General features: G+C 39.3%; 1 protein-coding gene across 2 annotated transcripts in view; it reads left to right on the top strand.

The window, feature by feature from the left end:
- Positions 1-1,179: 1,179 nt before the first annotated feature.
- CLCA1 (chloride channel accessory 1) overlaps positions 1,180-19,718 on the top strand; it is a 39,523-nt gene continuing 20,984 nt past the window's right edge. The window contains exons 1-5 of one of the 2 annotated variants that reach the window (XM_055371503.2): positions 1,180-1,274; positions 8,598-8,710; positions 12,987-13,127; positions 13,299-13,446; positions 16,031-16,136. In XM_055371503.2, the coding sequence (XP_055227478.2) occupies positions 1,181-1,274; positions 8,598-8,710; positions 12,987-13,127; positions 13,299-13,446; positions 16,031-16,136 (602 nt within the window). In that variant the 5' untranslated portion in view covers position 1,180. Of the gene's footprint in view, positions 1,275-8,548; positions 8,711-12,986; positions 13,128-13,298; positions 13,447-16,030; positions 16,137-19,718 lie in introns of those variants that run through there. The other variant, XM_004026078.5, reaches the window with a different exon arrangement.

Below are 19,718 nucleotides of genomic sequence, written 5' to 3'. Positions count from 1 at the left end.
ATCACCTGATGGCTGCCTGACATTCCTGGTGGAGGGTGGGGGGGTCTGTCTCCACTCCTACTCATGTCTGCCTGGCTACCTACTCTAATACCCCTACAACAAAGAATTATTCAGCCAAAAATGTCAATAATGTTGAGGGTGAGAAACCTTGCTTTCTAAGGAGGAAGAGAAAGAGGCAAGGATATTTGATACATAAAGAAAAGAAAAAGTGGCCTTACTGAAGGGAAAAACGGGACAAGAGTGTGAATCAGATCTAAATAAAGCTGATAAGATGAAAGAGAAGAAAGAATACATTTAAAACAAAATTAAGATGATCTATAATGGAGGATTGGATGTGTAAGACTGGTAGAAAATCCAACTCATGAAAAATAAAGATGGAATGTATATAAAGTTGGGTGGATGCTGCATTATGTGTTAAGATCTGCAAATGCAAAATGCAGGGAAACAGGAAGTAGAGGCAGAGGGAAGTCAGATGAGTAGCAGGCTCTGAAAGAAAGAAAAATCCAATTTCTTGTGTATATATTATAGGAAGTTTAATGCACAGACCTGGCACAAAAAAGAGAGGTGAAATAAGGTATGAAAGGGACACATCACAGAGTACACAGTGATAGAGAAACACACAAAGACATAGACACACAGGCATGGAGGTGATTAGAGCTTGCTCCCAAAGATCAAAAGCCATGCCTTGGTCCAAACATCCCTCCTGCCCTTAGAATGAGTAGCTCTTATCAGCAAGATGGTTCCTGAAATGGGTGGAGAGTGACCCAGATGGTGGCCACTTTATTTCCCAGTCCCTCTCAGCTACAAGCTGCTGAGTCTTATCAAAAAGCTGCTTTCTGACAACTGTTGCCTCAAAGACCCAGGAAGGAGGAAGCTATCCAGTACAGTGGCCAATTACTTTCTATTTCCCTAGCTCTGTGTAACAAAAGCAATATAAAAGAACAAACATCTAAAAGGAGTATGTTTTAAATTGGCATGATCTTACTTCACACCAACATAGGAAAGAAGGAGCAAGAAAATGAAGAAGATAAAAGGTGGAGAGGGGACCGTGGAGAGGGACCCCAGAAGAAGATTGCCATTGTTGAAAGCACAGGCTTTTATAAGAAACCAATGGGGGCTGGGTGTCTCATTTGCATAAGGCATGAATTTCTGGTAGCTCCGCCCTGTCCTCCTAGTGTGCATGTGGGCCCTTAGCTTGAGTTACTCCATATTGCTTTGTTCCTCTTACTGCACATGTGTTAGTGGACAGACTTTTCCATTGCAGGCATGTCTGGGTAAGTCACCTGTGTAGCCTTTTTTATCTGTGCGGTTGTGGGCATGTCTTAGACAAGCCCCTCTGTGCAAGCTCCCTTATCTATGTCTGCCAGTTGTTCTTTTGTTTGAAAGAATTCAACCAAAGACCCACCCTAACTGCCTGCTTGACTGGTGTCTTCCTTCTCTCTCAAAACATCCCCATTGCCCTCTGAAGCTTGGCTGAAAAATCAACTCACAAAAGGCAGATTAGTTGGAGAAATGGCATACAAATTTATAATGTGCACATGGAGAGAATCACAGAGTGATTGCCCACCCTCGAACAGAGTTCAGAAGCTTGTCTACCACCCTGGCAAAACAGATTATGAGACAGGGGAAAGAGGAATATAATATATTAGTGTATATATATATGTATATATATAATATTTATATTAGTACATATTAATACTACAGGGAAATTAAATTAGAAATCAAAAATAAATCAACTAGAGAATCCCCAAATGTCTGGAAATTAAGCAACATATTTCCACATAACTCATATGTGAAGAAATAACTCACAATGAAAATTAGAAAACAGTTTGTAATCCCACCACTTTGGGAGGCTGAGGCAGGCAAATCACTTGAGGCAGGTAGTTCAAGACCAGCCTGGCCAACATGGCAAAACCCCATCTCTCCAAAAAATCAAAAATTTATCAGGCGTGGAGGCATGGGCCTGTAATCTCAGCTACTCAGTAGGTTGAGGCACAAGAATCACTTGAAACCTGGAGGTGGAGGTTGAAGTGAGCAGAGATTGTGTCAGCACACTCCAGCCTGGGTGACAAAGCAAGACACTGTCTCAAAAAAAAAAAAAAAAAGCACATTTATATTCTGTCTGTATACACTCTGAAACAGTTTTTATAAGACTATTTCTTAGTTTCTTAAATTTCCTCCTGACTATTGCTTTAGCTTTGTCGTATAAATTTTGATATGCCATATTTTAATTATCATTTAGTTCCAAATATTTTCTAATTTGTGTGTGTGTGTGTGTGTGTGTGTATTTTGAGACAAGGTCTCACTCTGTCACCCATGCTAGAGCGCAGGTGGTGTGATCTCGGCTCACTGCAACATCCACCTCCCAGTTTCAAGCAATTCTCCTGCCTCAGCCTCCCGAGTAGCTGGGACTACAGGTCTGCACCACCATGTCCAGCTAATTTTAGTATTTTTTTGTAGAGATAGGGTTTCACCATGTTGGCCCGGCAGGTCTTAAACTCTTGACCCCAAGTCATCTGCCTGCCTCAGCCTCCCAAAGTACTGACATTACAGGCGTGAGTCACCACGCCCAGCCTCAGAATATCCTTGATACTGATACTTGGCAAGGACACTACAGGAATGGAAAAGTACACACCAGTCTTATGAACAAATATGCAAAAATCCTAAGCAACATATTAGCAAATTGAAAAGGATGCTACATCATGATCAACTAAGATTTACTCTAGGAATGTAAGAGTGATTTAACATTGAAGAATCAATCATTGTAACTCATTACGTTATCAGAACAAAGAAGAAAAACTATATACTCATCTTAATAGATATATAAAGAGCATTTGATAAGATTCAACACCTGTTCATGATTTAACAACAACAAAAAAACACCTCTCAAAAAAATAGGAATAGAAAAAGACTTTTTTTTGTTTGTTTGTTTTAAAGACAGGGTCTCAAGGTCTCACTCTGTTCAAAGTGAGAGTGAGGGGCAGGATTGCAGGAGTACAGTGGCTCTCCTGGGCTTAAGCAATCCTCCCACCTCAGCCTCCCAAGTAGCTGGGACTACAGGGATATGGCACCACACCTGGCTAATTTTTGTATTTTTTGCAAAGGTGGGATTTCACCATGTTGCCCAGTCTGGTCTCAAACTCAAGCAGTCCTCCTGCCTTGGCCTCTCAAAGTTCTGGGATTACAGGTGTGAGCTACTGCACCTGGTCCAAAGAGACTTTCTTAATCTGATAAAGGTATCTACAAAATATCTCTAGGTAACAGCATACTTAATGGTAAAATATAGAATTCTTTAGAATGTTTTTCTCCCTGAGGTTGGGAACAAGAAAAAAGATATCCATTCTTTTCACTATTCAATATTGTACTCAAGGTCCTAGCTAGTCCAATAAGAGAAAGAAACAAAAATATTGGAAAGGAAGAATCAATATGTAATTACTCACAAATGACATAATTATATACATATAAAATCCAGAAGAATCTACAAATACTAGAAATAAGTGAATTAAACAAATTCACTAAATTTAAGGTCCACACATAAAAATTTATTATATTTTTATATACCAGCAATAAGCAATTAGAAAATGGAATTTTATAAAAATACCATTTACAATAGCACCAAGAAAAACCCCTAAGAATAAATCTAATGAAAGATGCACAAGATCTCTATCCTGAAAACTATAAACCACAGTTGAGAAAAATTAAATAAAACTTAAAATGAAGAGCCATACCATCTCCATGGTTTGAAATACACAATATAATAAAGATGTCAATTTTTCCAAAATTGATCTATAAACTTAATGCACTCCTATAAAACCCAGATTTTTTGTATATGAAATTGACAAGCTGCTTTTAAATTTTACGTTGAAATGCACCTAATGTAGCCAAAATAGTCTTGAATAAAAACAAATCTGGACTGTTTACACTACCAGATAATCAAGGTAAGGATAGTCACACAGACCAATGGAACAAGGAACAGAACAGAGAGTTCAGAAGCAGACCTGCACATCTGTAGTCACCTCATGCACAACAAAAGCACAACTGTAATTCAGTAGGGGAAATTATGGTCTTTTCAATAAATACTCTCAACTTACTGGCTATCACAGAGGAAAACAAAACAAAACAAAAACCTTGAACCTTTCCTCACACCATACACAAAAATATTTTGAGATCAATCAGTATACCTAAATGTTAAAGGTCAAGCAGCAAGGCTTCTAGAATCATATATTGTATAATATCTTCATGAATTTGGGAAAGCTGTCTTAAATATGACACAAAAACATTATACATAAAAGATTAAATTGGACTGTACTAAAATTAAAAATCTCTATTCATCTAATGATACTATTAAGGCAAGCTGCAAACTAAGAGAAAATATTTTCAATATATCTTTCAATACAAAAGACTCAGTATCCAGAACATATAAAGAACTCCCATAAATCAATAAGAAAAGACAATTTAATTAAAAATTGTGCAAAAAAAAACTTGAAGAGATACTTCACAAAAGACCAATATGTATATAAAAAGGTCTTTAACAACATTAGTCATTAGGGAAAATGCAAATCAAAACCACAGAACAATATGACTACACTCCCAAGAAAATGGATAGTTAGAAAGACTGACAGTACAATGTACTGGTGGAAATGTGGAATAACTTGTACAACCACTTGAAAAGTATTTGGGAGATCCAACATAATCTAGTATCAAAGAAAAACTACATGCAAACACTTGTTAAAGATGGTAAGGGGTGGGAGGCATGGCGATAGGTACAAGGACCATTGCAAGGAGGTCTTGCAGTTGGGGAGAGAGAGCAGATTAACTCCAACTCCAATAAGGACAAGTGGGAATTTATAACCAAGGAGAGGGGTGGGGTCAGTGGATGAAAAATGCCTACGAGGAAACATCAAGGATAAGGAATATCTGGCTAAACTGACTTGATAGGGTTATTGCTGAAGGCAGGCCATGGTGGAAAGATGCTGAGAATGGTCAGATACCAAACGTGGGGATTTTCCCTAAACTGACTTAGCAGGATTCTTGCTCAAACTGGATTCTGCAAGGACAGAGAGGGAAGCCCAAGGTCAGACTTAGTCAGAGAAGACTCAGGATCCTGACTTAAGTTTTGGTCAAAGGAGGGGGTCTTTGTCACTAGATAGATGTATACCCTGTCACCCAGCAATGTCACTCTTTGTATATTTGCAACTGAAATCAATGCTTACATCTATGGCATCTTCATTCATAATAGTCCCAAACTGGAAATAGTCCAAATGTTCATCAAGAGCGGGTGGTAAGTAAATTGCAGTATTTTTTACAGTGGAATGGAATGGAAAAAGAACATATTACTGCTACATTCAACAACTTGGCTGAATCTCATATAGAAAATGTTATGTCACAATAGCGAAATGCAAGAGTACATACAGCATATTTCTGTTTATATGAAGTTCAAAAACAGGCAAAATTAACCTATGTGGCAATAGAAGTCAGAATAGCAATTATCTTTTGGGGGGATTGACTGGAAGGGAATGCAAAGGAAACTTCTAGAATGCTGGAAATATTCTTTGGTGAAAGGTTGTCCCTTAGGGTGCTAACTCCCTGCATCTCTGGTTTCTGTTATTTGGCCCATTTGGGCTGCCTCTGACAAAGCCAGATCCCAGTACCATGGCACAGTGCTTTATCTGAGCCAAAGCCTCCACACGTCCATTCAATCCAGACTTGGGAATGGGAGAGAATGGAGGAGCTGCCCACACAATCTGCACAGTGAAGGCCATGCTAAACTAGGCCCTCTTGCTGGGGAAAGCTAAGAAGAAACACTGGTATTAGGAGATGTGTGAATTTTAGCAGCAGCCAGGACTCTCCACTAAGCAAGCAGCCAAGACCCAGCTTGCAGGGAATGCCAAGCAAATTTGGAGAGCACTTAAACTGAGTCTGTCACACCAGATGACCTCTGTCATAGCGAAATGCAGCAGCTGCAGCCAACAAGGGCAGGACAACTAAAGACCCCACTCAGGGATGAAGGGTAGGATTACCCCAACAAGAGAACAAACAATACAAATCAGCCAAAATGCTGAGTAAAAGTGAGGGAAATAGGTGATAAAGGAGGGAGATTATAAAAGCCTTGAGACCAGCTGTAACAGTGGGCATTGCAATTTATTTCAATAACCCTCTTGCCTTATGCATTTGAGCAGATTGCAATTGACCACCACTTTGAAGGAGATTCTGTAAATGATTAAACTTGTACCTTCTCTCAGGGGAAAAGTGAGACAGCTAGTGCTCACACACACAGAAACACAAATCCTACATTATAACATTGGAGCTTGATATGATGAAAGTACTAGAGTGAATCTGAGCAGCTCAGAGTGAACTGTATCAGACTCTTCTTATTGAACCTCCTCAGATTTGCTTGGTTCCATCTGTCTACCGGGCACTCAGTCATTTGCTCCACCTCAGTCACTATCCACTCCTTGCAGGTCCAAGCAGTTCCATTGCCTGAGGTCAAGCTGCCACCTCTTGTAACCCGTGACTCCTCACATACCACAAGGCATGGGGGTCTCTCTTTCTAAGTGACTGCCAAAAGGGCTGGATGACACAACCAGGAAGTCTGGGGAGAGATGATCACCTGTAGAAGATGAGAAGGAGCCAAACGCTTTTCCTTCCTCTCTCCAAAGGGCTGCTCCAAGGCGTGGTTTCTTTGCACAGCCCCTTAGGAGACAACCCACACAGGAAGGCAAGGGCGCCTGTGGGCTGGCCTGCTGGGTGTCTCCATTGCAGGGCTTAGTAATGCTCCTCCTTTAGTTGCTTCCCAGCCTTCCCTGACTCATTTCCCCATTCCCTCATTCTCACTGCTCTGGGATTAAACTCTCAAACTCTTAGCACATATGCCTGCCTTAGGCTCTGTTTTTTAGGGAACCCAGGCAAAGACACATACATTTGGGGTCTGAGATATCTTGGAATCTACATTTTTAAATTTTGTATGAATAATAAATATATATGTATTTTGATATAAAAGCATATTTTGGATCATCTGGACAACCACATTATAATTGAGCATTTCCACTCTATTTCAGTGTTTCCCTTTTAACTGCTTAAGATTATGCTAGATATAAAGGGTATTCAATTAGGAAAAGAGGAAGTCAAATTGTCCCTGTTTGCAGATGACATGATTGTATATCTAGAAAACCCCATTGTCTCAGCCCAAAATCTCCTTAAGCTGATAAGCAACTTCAGCAAAGTCTCAGGATACAAAATCAATGTACAAAAATCACAAGCATTCTTATACACCAACAACAGACAAACAGAGAGCTAAATCATGAGTGAACTCCCATTCACAATTGCTTCAAAGAGAATAAAATACCTAGGAATCCAATTTACAAGGGATGTGAAGGACCTCTTCAAGGAGAACTACAAACCACTGCTCAAGGAAATAAAAGAGGATACAAACAAATGGAAGAACATTCCATGCTCATGGGTAGGAAGAATCAATATCGTGAAAATGGCCATACTGCCCAAGGTAATTTACAGATTCAATGCCATCCCCATCAAGCTACCAATGCCTTTCTTCACAAAATTGGAAAAAACTACTTTAAAGTTCATATGGACAAGATGAAATTGATGCTTACCACCATCTGAAGACCAAATGAATTTATGAACGAAGAGATATTTCAAGTATTTCAATACAAGAAAGTGGGGGGCTAATTTGAGGTTCCACCTGAGGTTTGGCAAATTGAAAGAATATATACAGCCACTGACAGCCCATAATTCATGTTCCTAGGGACATTTAGTTTCAGCAAAATAATTTAATGATGTTAATTGGAATTTTATTGACTGGTAGAAGCTATGCAATAGAGAAAGCAGAAATCTGATGAGGAACTTGGAGTATGCTTTGCAAAGTAAGATAAACATTTTATCTTTACTCTCCATTATAAAATAGTCAATAATATCTATATCACTTGCTAATGCTTTTGGTACAAATGGATGTGGAATATAATTGAATATTTTCTTGTTTAAGGGGAGCATGAAGAGGTGTTGAGGTTATGTCAAGGTAAACAAAACCGCCATTGTGGTAAAGACCACCATGAGGGATAACTGAATATATGGCTTACAAAATGTTTACTGAATATGCAGAACAGTCTGGATTTTCCTGGGCAGGAGGGGGTTGGGGTGGCTTTGGGTATGTTGGTGTCCATGGCTTGGTAAACATTTCCAAGAAGTAAACAAACCTATCAACGGCCAAGCTGCTTGTCACCTGTGAGTGCTTCCAAGAAACCGGATGTGGGCTCCCCCACCCTTACCCCAGCATCTGGCACAGCTGAAGGCAAATGGAAATATTTACAAGTACGCAATTTGAGACTAAGATATTGTTATCATTCTCCTATTGAAGACAAGAGCAATAGTAAAACACATTCAGGTTAGGGGGTTAAAGACCTGTGATAAGCCACTTCTGATAAGTTGGAAACGTGTGTCTATATTTTCATATCTGTATATATATAATGGTAAAGAAAGACACCTTCGTAACCCGCATTTTCCAAAGAGAGAAATCACAGGGAGATGTACAGCAATGGGGCCATTTAAGAGTTCTGTGTTCATCTTGATTCTTCACCTTCTAGAAGGGGCCCTGAGTAATTCACTCATTCAGCTGAACAACAATGGCTATGAAGGCATTGTCGTTGCAATCGACCCCAATGTGCCAGAAGATGAAACACTCATTCAACAAATAAAGGTTAGTTCATAGTAATTATCCATGCTTTTTAAAAAATAGCATAATGTTGTGATAGAGAGAACATGAGTGCCCTATTCCAGCTGCACGACACTGGCATGTATTTTTATGTCTAAGTCTCAGTTTCTCCATCTGTAAAATGGAAATAATAACAAGTTAACCATTAGGATTCTTGTGTCAGATAAGATAATGAATGCGATGCACATAACTCAGATTGATACATTGTTGGCAACTGATAAATGATAAATTGATATGTACTGCTGTGGATTATGTCACTGAAAATTATTTAGTTCTATAGTAAGGCAGAGTCAGCTACATTTGACAGATATTGTGAGATGCACAGATCCTTTGCCTGATTTTACTCTTGGCACGAGTCAGACTCTCGTTTTATTCTCCTAATTGGAACCCCCTTCCCTGTGATCCTAAAAGGAGCCCCAGATGCAAATCTCTGATGTAAGAACAACCCTGACCCTCTGATGGGAGAAAACCTTGCATTTTATCAGTCCCAATTCAAGGGATCCTTTCAGAGATTTCTTGCTACCTCTTATGTAGCAGAAGGGAAAGGAAGAAGACTTCCTGTCCTGGCAGGGGTATCTATACCATTGAAGAAGGTCTTGTACGACAACAAACAGCTAAAACTAAGAGGGAAATGCTTTATAAAAGACCGCCCTGGAATCTGGCTGTAACACATCCAGAGGCAGTACTGTACTAGTAACAGTATTAGTCTGTAAAATGGGAATAATAATAATGAATATCTCCCTTATCAGATTTTGTGAGGATCAAAGTTTAAAATGCATGCATATAAAGGGAAGCTGGGTGGAGTATGTAAGAATACGGTGCAATACTTTGCATGTCTTCTGTTCATCTAAATTTATCTCAGAACTTTAAAAAATAACTTTAAAAATGCATGCATAGTGCCTGGTACATAGTAAGAGCTCAACAAATGGTGGATATAGTCATTGGCTCTCTCTAGATGGAAAATTAATAGAACAAGGGCCCAGAGGGATTTCCCCAGAGATCCACTGCTCTAAGCAGAGGCAAATATAGAAAGATAATGTTTGGAAAGAAAACCATCTCTACAGTGTGTGGTTAGAGAATTGCAGCAGTAGGGGATGGGGAACAGAGTGGAGGGTGTCACTCACCATAAAGCTTACCTACTTAACCCAAAGAGGATCAGGCTGTCTGTGGTAAAACGGAGATTCAGACCTCTTGAATCTCTCAATCATCTAAAATGTTGAGTGAGTTTTTGATCGTTTCTAAATTTGGAAGTGGCATCAGCAAACATGTGACCAGTGTGTTTCAGTCTCTGGCTAGACAGTGGGGTTCAGCAATATGCCAGAAGGAGAATGTAGATGCCGTATTCATCTTCAGTGACCGTGGTAATTTGTATCTACAGTATATAGTGACTAGAGCTTTCAAAGTGCTTCCACTTCATTGTCCTTGGAGGTTTTCCTCCCGAGATACGTACTTCTCACTACAATTATTAAATTGTCTTTCCAGTATGGATCCTAAAGTTGGGGGTGAGATAAGTTGGCTTCCATCATTTCCTTCTCTGTAACAAGAACACTTTAGTGAATAGAATGCTCAGAGTCCCTAACTCCTTCCTATTTGATGTTCCAGATCTGCAGAGTTGAGGGACCTCGTTGAGGGCTTGGCCACCTTTCCCAACCATTCCTCCCTCTACTCCAACAACCTTCTTGCTGATGAGAGACTCTCCCCTGGTGCCCCTGTGGGGACAGAAGCCCCTAACTCAGCTTTTAAAATATTTGCTTCAGCAGGACAGTCCCCAGATTCCCCCACCTACAAGAGCAGTTAATGGCTCTGCACCACTTCCATCCACTGCATTCTTGCTAATATTAGCAGGGGAAGTACACGTCACAAGATGAGGAAGGGAGAGTCAGAGAGAAACTCTCTCTTCCCCCGTCAAATATACATACACATACACCACACGCACAAGCTTGTGTGCACACACACACGCCCATGCACACACGCAGACATACACACACACACGCACGTCAGAAGGTACACAGTAGGGTTATTTTGGAGTCTCTGCAATGCTCAGCACCCCAGGCACTGTGCCTGTCTTGGCAGTTCTATACCACTTTGCCATTTACTAAACCCACTTTATTTATCCATTTGTTTGTTTATTCATTCAACAAATATTTACAGAGCATCTAAATTATGTCAGGTACTAGAATTCCAGTGGTCAATATACTGTCCCTGTCCTGAAGGAATTTCTAGCCCATTCTATAAACTGTCACCCCCAACCTTCTCTCAGCCTAAGAGTCTAAGTGTGTATTAGGATATGAGGTCATTTTCTGAAAATCTGAAACAGATGCCAAAACAAAGATCCCTTATTATTGTTTCTATTACAATGTGGAAGAAAAGAGCATTTCATGGTACTTATTCTTCCTGGGAGACATTGGAAATTCACATTTCACAAGTCAAATGGTAAAACAATACTCTAATATATGAAGTTTTATACCTACTTTTCAAGTTTTTGGTGATCTTGGCTCATTTTTTAATTTTATTTTTTAAAGTGACATAATATTAAACTCTCCTAGTGAGTGTTAAAAATCTGGGAGTTTTAGAAGGAGAAAATGTAAATCATTAAGAACACTTAAAAAAATAGAGGCAACCATTATTATCACTATTTGAAAGGGAGAAACTGAGGCTCAGAGAGGTAAAATAAGTTCTTCAAGTTTACCCCTTAGGCAGAGGCACAGCAGGACTTACCCATGCAGTAACACCCAAGTGCTGCTTCCCCATAAAATGGTGAAGCATTTCTGCTCCTAACACGACCCCCACTAGGCAATGGAGTCTAGCCACTCTGGTCTGTTCCCACAAGGACTTTGCTCCTGCAATGACCCCTTTTTCTTTTACATTTTTGTTTTTTTTTCATTAGCATAGCAATATTTTATAATAGTTCCCATTAAAACAAACAAAACTGTCTTGTCCTGAAGTCCACTTCCAGCTGCTGCCTATTTCTCCATTCCCCTTTAGTTCACAGAAAAACTTCTGAACCTGTTGTTGTCTGTATTTACTGTCTCCACTGCCTCACCTCCCACTTTCTTGAAACCACTCTTATGGAGCTGCTGTATTTATTCCGCTACTAGGGCTCACCATGCTGCCAAGTCCAGTGATCAGTTCTTAGTCCTCATATGAAGTGATGGCTCAGCAGTGCTTGACACCGATGATCACGCCCTCCTCCCTATAGCACTCTCATCCCACAGCTCCGCATTTCCTCGGCAGGCACTGACTGCCCTTCTGAGGCCCTTGTATTGGCTCCTCCTCTTTCTACCTCTGAATGCTGGGGTCCCCCACATTCCCTGGGCTCAGTCTTCAGCCTCTTCTTTCCTCTGTCTATGGTCACTTTCGAAGCAAATGGTTTTCAGTCCTAACAGATACACTGCCCCCTTTCTATAACAGTATCTTCTATCACTCTCCCTACTCTCTCGTCATAACATATCACAGGGAATCTGCAGACACATTTATAATTTAACGCTGCAGCTATTTCATTTTAGAGAAGTAAAATTAGGTGTAATTTGAAAATATATAATTATGCTATTTTCTTATATCTCTTAGTACCACACTGCACAAAAAATAAATACTTCTATCAGCACTTGGCAAAGTTTAAAAAAGAAAAATGAATAAATAAATAAATAATACCACAACATTTGGTATTACATTTAATTTGACTTAGTATATAATCCCAAAATTATTACAAGAGTCAGCAGGTGTTAAAATCACATTCACTTTTTCTCTTCATTACTACTTGCTGTGAGACCTTGAGAATTATACTAAGTCTCAGTTTCACCCTCAAAGATCTGTGGATTCTCAAAGAAGCAAGTGAAATGCATAGCTAATATTTTATACTTGCTTGTGCGAAGTAAACACTGTTCCTAGCACATCACATGTTTCACTTTGTTCCTCACCACAACCTTATCAGCCAGTCACTATAATATAATATTCCATTTTGTTAATGGGAAAACCGAGGCTCAGAATTAGAAATTGCCGAATGTCCCACAAAAAGTGGTGCAGCCAGGATTAGAGTCTGTCTCCAGAGTCTGCATTGTTACTGATTACTCGGTGACACAGAATATTTGGTAAATGCTCTCAAAGCTTAGCTATTATTATTAAAAGGTATTTCTATATTTCTTCTTCCCATCTTAACAAATAAAAAGTTTTTGAAAATGTGAAATCCAGATGTGAATTTGAATGACTGATAATTTAATTTATTTTCAGTCAATTGTTAAGCATGTTTTCTTTTTCTTCCCAGGACATGGTGACCCAGGCATCTCCGTATCTGTTTGAAGCTACAGGAAAACGATTTTATTTCAAAAATGTTGCCATTTTGATTCCTGAAACATGGAAGACAAAGGCTGACTATGTGAGACCAAAACTTGAGACCTACAAAAATGTGAGAATATCAAGTTCTTCTTTAAAATTCCACTTTCTCCTGTAACCAAGATTTTTTAAAATCAAAATACTCTAGAATCAAATGTGATTGTTTGAAACTTACTCCAGTACGAATATGGTTAATTCATTTGCTGAAACTTGGTGATGATAAAAACTTTTTCTTAAATTTCAGGCTGATGTTCTGGTTGCTGAGTCTACTCCTCCAGGTAATGATGAACCCTACACTGAGCAGATGGGCAACTGTGGAGAGAAGGGTGAAAGGATCCACCTCACTCCTGATTTCATAGCAGGAAAAAAGTTAGGTGAATATGGACCACAAGGTATGAAATATTCTACCATACTTCTCATACAATTTAACTATTTTATATTCAAAGTGTATCAACACTAGCATTATCTTTGTGAGTAAGCACGTGTAAGCCAAACAATTAGAGATAAAACATCATAGCATTTTTCACTTAAAATAGAACATGCATTTCACTTAGAATTTCCAGCATTTCTCAGCTATGAATTTAATTTACTTTAGATACATGTATAAATATGGTATTTTGAATTCTCGTAAATTATTATTATAGCATCATACTATAACTGTAAAAGAATTTAATTTGTATTAAGTTTCTATGGATATGTAAGGAGACAACGGAATTAAATCTTCTACCTGCAATTCATACAATAGCCACCAGATGGCGCATATGTGCAGTGCTCTCAGACGTGCATTCAAATTATATATGAATCTTGTTAAAATGTGGATTCTCCTTTAGGAGGCCGAGGCGGGCGGATCACGAGGTCAGGAGATCAAGACCATCCTGGCTAACACAGTGAAACCCCGTCTCTACTAAAAATACAAAAAATTAGCCGGGCGTGGTGGCGGACGCCTGTAGTCCCAGCTATTTGGGAGGCTGAGGCAGGAGAATGGCGTGAACCCGGGAGGTGGAGGTTGTAGTGAGCCAAGATCGCGCCACTGCACTCCAGCCTGGGCGACAGAGCGAGACTCCGTCTCAAAAAAAAAAAAAAAAAAAAAAGTGGATTCTCATTCATTAGGTGTGGGGTGGGACTCAAGAATCTGCATTTTTAACAAGCTCACAGGAGATGTTGATTCTACCGGTCTGTGGATCACACTTTGAGTAGCAGACAGAATACCTTTGCAATTCATCTCTCAAAAACATGTAACTAAAAAAAAAACTCCAATGATAAATAAACTTTATCATTTGTATATGAGGTACATATAACAATTATTGGAGGAAATATTAAACAAGTAATGACATATATATAAAATGTACTTTCCAAGAATCAAATGTGACTCTTTACTAAATAACTAGCATTAGATTTCTTTACCTCAAAAAAGATTTGGATCCCCTAGAACCAGCTTGATTTTTTTTAACATATAAGGCAGAGAAAACAAGCAAACAAAAGAACGCTATCCAAGCCCCACCCCCAAACACACCAGAGCGCTTAAAGACCTGGTCAAAAAGGATGTGTCAAGCGTACCTCTTTGTTGTTCTACAACACATTTCACCTCCATAACAGGAACAGAACATTCTCAATGTATGACTCAACAAATAAGTGTTGAATTGATTGACCTGACTGCCCCATCCCACTCCTGAGCCCACTCCAGCCATCATGATCATATATAAAATCATTCCTTAATAGTGTCTCCTTTCTGTATTGTGACTCCACTCCAACTCTCTCACAATCATCTTTAAAGAGACCACCAATACCTACAGAATAAAGTCCCAATCCTTAGTGTGGGATACTGAGTTTCCACAGAATGCCCCACCTCACATAACCCTCCAAATTCAGCTTCCTTGGAATTTACGTTCCAGAAAAACTGAGCTGTACATAAGTCATTCACTCAAGTTTAACAAATATCACTGAATGCCTGCTAAGTTCTAGACACTATGTGCCCAGATATGACAGTGAAGAAGTCATATTGTCTGTCCTCATGGAGACAATTTTCTATTGTGGGAGACTGGCAAGTAAGTAGCAATGACTGTTTATCATTGTAAGTGCCTAATGGGAGATGGTGAAATGCAAACGCGGAGTACTGGGCCTAGGATGAGGATTTCAGGGCAGGTTTCTAGGCACACAGAAGCTTGATTTTCAAAGAAGAATAAGAGTTATCCAGACAAAGATGGGAAGGAAGTATTCCAAGCTAAGGAAACATAGGTAAAAAAAAAAAGACCAGAGTTGAACAAGAGCATGATATGACCTAGGAAAAAAAGGAGTTCAGGAATTCATCCTAATTCTAGAGTTTGGGAAGTGAGTGGAGAACAGCAAGAAATAAGGCTGCAGAGAAGAGCAGGCCTGAGGCATCAGGGACCTTGTACACCATGTTGAGAAGTTGGACTTACCCTGAAGGATGGAGACATGGAGGCCAATCTGGTGACTATTGCAGCAATTCAGGAGTAAGTGGCAATGGGCCTGGAAAGGTGAGAATGAATAAAAAAGACAGAGATGGAGTAAGCAGACCTTGAGGTCTGATGGGATAGGAGCCATGAGGGAGGAGAATTGGTTGAGGATGCTGCCCTGGCTGCTGTAGGAATGCCTGGGCTCCCATAGCCGCCTTTGCTGACCTCTGTCATCATACCTGTACCACCAGGCATTTTAGCTTCTAATCACACATGCCCTCCACTACACCAGGAGCTATGTGAGGATAGGGCAGCTGTTTCTCTGTGTCTGAATAATGGCTTGGCACTTACTAGGTGCCTGATTAACATTTGATAAGCCAAAATAAGTATTTATATTTTAAGAAAATGTACAGTTATATTAGATCTAAAGAAATCAAGTCTTTAATTTAAAAAATTAACACAGCAAAGCATAAATATTCCAAACATTGCTTTCTTCCAGTGTGAGAAGGTAATTTTGCCATTCTTATTGTAATCAGTTTTTTAAAATACTTTCTCACAGGTAGGGCATTTGTCCATGAGTGGGCTCATCTACGATGGGGAGTATTTGACGAGTACAATAATGATGAGAAATTTTATTTATCCAATGGAAGAATCCAAGCAGTAAGGTATGTATATTTTGATTTAACTTGTTCCAAACTATTTTAAATTGCAACCTTTTTTTCTTGAATTGATTACTTTAAAAAATGTGTGTCTTGGCTTATTTTCTAATTCAAATTAATTCTTAGTGCCTTCTTTTTCAGATTTCCACAAAACTACCATTTTGTTTACTTTACAAGTGCTTCAGTTAATTGAATTCTTCACTCTGCAGCTAGAAGTCATTTGCCTCCTTTTTTTTTTTTTTAACTGTACCAGCTATAAAAAATCTACAGTTGCTGTGTTTAGTGTCTCCATCATCCCATACCAGCATCAGTGACATAAGCAGAGCTAATGAGGCGCTTCAGTGCCTTCAGGGCAGAATAATAATATCTTCTTTTTTTTTTTTTTTTTTTTGAGAAAGGGTCTTACTCTGTCACCCAGGCTGAAGCGCAGTGATGCAATTACAGCTCACTCCAGCCTCAGCCTCCCGGGCTCAAGCAATCCTCTCACCTCAGCCCCCTGAGTAGCCGGGACTGCAGGCACACATTACCACATCAGACTAATTTTTATATTTTCTGTAGAGATGGAGTCTCACCATGTTGCCAGGCTGATCTTAAGTTTTCATACAGGCAGGGTGTCCTTATGTTGCCCAGGCTAGTGTTGAACTTCTGGACTCAAGAGATCCTCCCACTTCGACCTGCCAAAGTGCTGGGACTACCTCTGACATCATGGTGGCGTGAGCCACCATGCCCGGCCCAGAATGGTATCTGTGTGGACTCTGTCAGTATGAATGGGCTTGGGAGGGACTGTGAAACTTATCTGAAGAACAATCCAAATATCAAAGCAAAACAGAAACTCCTCCCAGTTTGAATTAAACCTTGCGCGATGTCAGTAGAAATCAAGCACAACACTTGGAAAGAACGCTTGGCTGCCATGAATTTATGGGCTAATTCTTGCAACCAGCAGTCTCAGTGCACAAAAACTGCTTTAGTGCAAACAGAAGTGATAGGGAACTTCCTAATTTATTTTAAAGAGTTAGTATAACTCAGATACTAAAACCTGACAAATGGAATGAAAAAAATTCTGTAGCTACAGGCTCTCTAAAAAGATAGAGGCAAAGATTTCAAATAAAAGGATAGTTAATTACATCTGGCAAAATTAAGGGAAAAACAAACATATTAAAGCCAAGTAAGAATGTCTTCCAGAAATCCAAAAATGTTGTAATAGTAAGTAATGAATATAGTATATGAAGAAAAGAAGAAAATATATGATTGTTCCAATAGATTCTCAAAAGAAACTTGATAAAAACACACACTTATTCCTGCATTTAAAAACAACACCCTCTTTTTAAGTAGAAGTTGGTACAACACCCTCTCCATGTCTGCTTCCGGTCTTGCTTGCCTGATGGCCCTTTAAGGAGATGCACTCGGCTTTGATTCCTAACTGTCTTGACCTAGTACAATTTTTTCAAAAGGGGCTCAGAACACAGTTTTGGCTTCCATTTCTCCCACAGGACCATTACTGCTCTTTACTTTTCTCTTTCTTTATAACAGTCAGACTCTGTACATTTGGCCCATTTCCATTATATTATGCCTCATTGTTGGATCTCTTCAGGCATAAAGAGACATCAAGTGGGCCGGGCATGGTGGCTCACATCTGTAATCCCAGTACTTTGGGAGGCTGAGGCAGGATCACCCGAGGTCAGGAGTTCAAGACCAGCTTGGCCAACATGGAAAATTTCGTCTCTACTAAAAATACAAAAAAATTGGCCGCGTGTGATGGCACACATCTATAATCCCAGCTACTCAGGAGGCTGAGGCAGGAGAATTGCTTGAACCCGGGAGGTGGAGGTTGCATTGAGCCAAGATCACACCACTGCACTCCAGCCTAGGCAACAGAGGAAGACTCCATCCCCGCCCAAAAAAGAGAGAGAGAGAGAGAGACATCAAGTGCACTGCTGCCTCCTAGAGCCATGCACAGCCTTCCTGATGCCTTCAGCCTGTACACTCTGCACTACATGGACCACAGCCCAGAGGGGCTTCTCTGATGCAATCATACGTTGCTTTGACTTTTCAAACCCAGTGGGCACCATTCCAAACCTGATATCTCTTTCCCAGTTCTCTTTCCTAAGCTTCCAGCCAGTTAGACACCATATATTGCCTTGGCAGAAAGGGTGATTAGTAGTATTTCCTTCTAGAGATATTCTAGAAATGAGTACATATACAACACATTTTTCTTTCCACAGATAAGACATGATCGCCATGTCCTCTTTAAAACTTTTAATTTCAATATATTAATAATATGTATTGCTCATTATCTTCCAAAATTTTAAATTATTTTTAAGGCTTAGAAGCAATCACACAAATAACAGCACTGCCCAGGACAGGAGGTTACTTCATTCATATGATACAGAACATCTGTTCAAAGCCAACAATCTACCTCATATTTAATAGGGAAACACTAGAGACACTGCCAGGACTAAGAATAGCCACTATTATCACAATTATTCAATCTTGCTTAGGAAATTGTGGCCAAGGTAATAAAACTGGTGAGGTAAAAAGATGGAAAGGAAGAGAGAAAATCATTGTTATGCAGATGATCTGTGATCCACTTAGAAAACACAAGGAAATAAATTGAAATTAAAATTGACAAGGGAAGCCAATAAGGTGACCAAATATAAAATAAATATTCAAATTACTTTTCCATATATTAGCAATAACCAGTTCAAAAATATAATAGAACAATACTTCAAGACAGCAATGAAAGGTATAATAAAAGTAGAAACAATGCTAAGAAATGTGGAAGATGTATTTAAAGAAAACTATAAAATCCTTCTCAAGGGGTTGAAAGAAAACCAAGGTAAATTGGGAAACATTCAATTCATGGAAGATATAAGCTCAAACAAAATTCATATATAGGGTTTATGAAATTCTAATCAAAAGTACATCAATTTTTACCTTATTAAAAAAATCCAAGAGTTCGTTGAGTAGATAGTAGCTAAGATCATTTTGGGAACAAGAAAGTAATAAAGGGAATTCTTACTTTTCAAATTTTAAATATGCTATAAAACTACATTAATTAAAACAATGTGACCCAGGGCACAGTGGCTCACGTCTGTAATCCCAGCACTTTAGGAGGCCGAGGCAGGCAGATCACGAGGTCAGGAGATCGAGACCAACCTGGCTAACACAGTGAAACCCTGTCTCTACTAAAAATACAAAAAATTAGCCGGGCGTGGTGGCGGGTGCCTGTAGTCCCAGCTACTTGGGAGGCTGAGGCAGGAGAATGGCATGAACCCGGGAGGCGGAGCTTGCAGTGAGCCGAGATCATGCCACTGCACTCCAGCCTGGGCAACAGAGTGAGACTCCATCTCAAAAAACAAACAAACAAACAAACAAACAAACAAACAATCTGGGCAGACATTTACACATATGATAATTTAGTTATTATAGGTAGAATTACAAGTCTGTGAAGAAAGATAGGATTTCTTGAGATAGACAATTTTTTAACTGTGTGGGGAAAAAATTAACAGACTCTTCCAATTGGATGGACTCTTAAAAGATAAAAAGCAAAATGATAATGAAAACTAGAAGAATGTTAATAAGTATCAA

The sequence above is a fragment of the Gorilla gorilla genome, chromosome 1 (genome assembly GCF_029281585.2).
Source record: "Gorilla gorilla gorilla isolate KB3781 chromosome 1, NHGRI_mGorGor1-v2.1_pri, whole genome shotgun sequence".
Classification (NCBI taxonomy): domain Eukaryota; kingdom Metazoa; phylum Chordata; class Mammalia; order Primates; family Hominidae; genus Gorilla; species Gorilla gorilla.
This window is presented reverse-complemented; position numbering and strand designations above follow the sequence as displayed.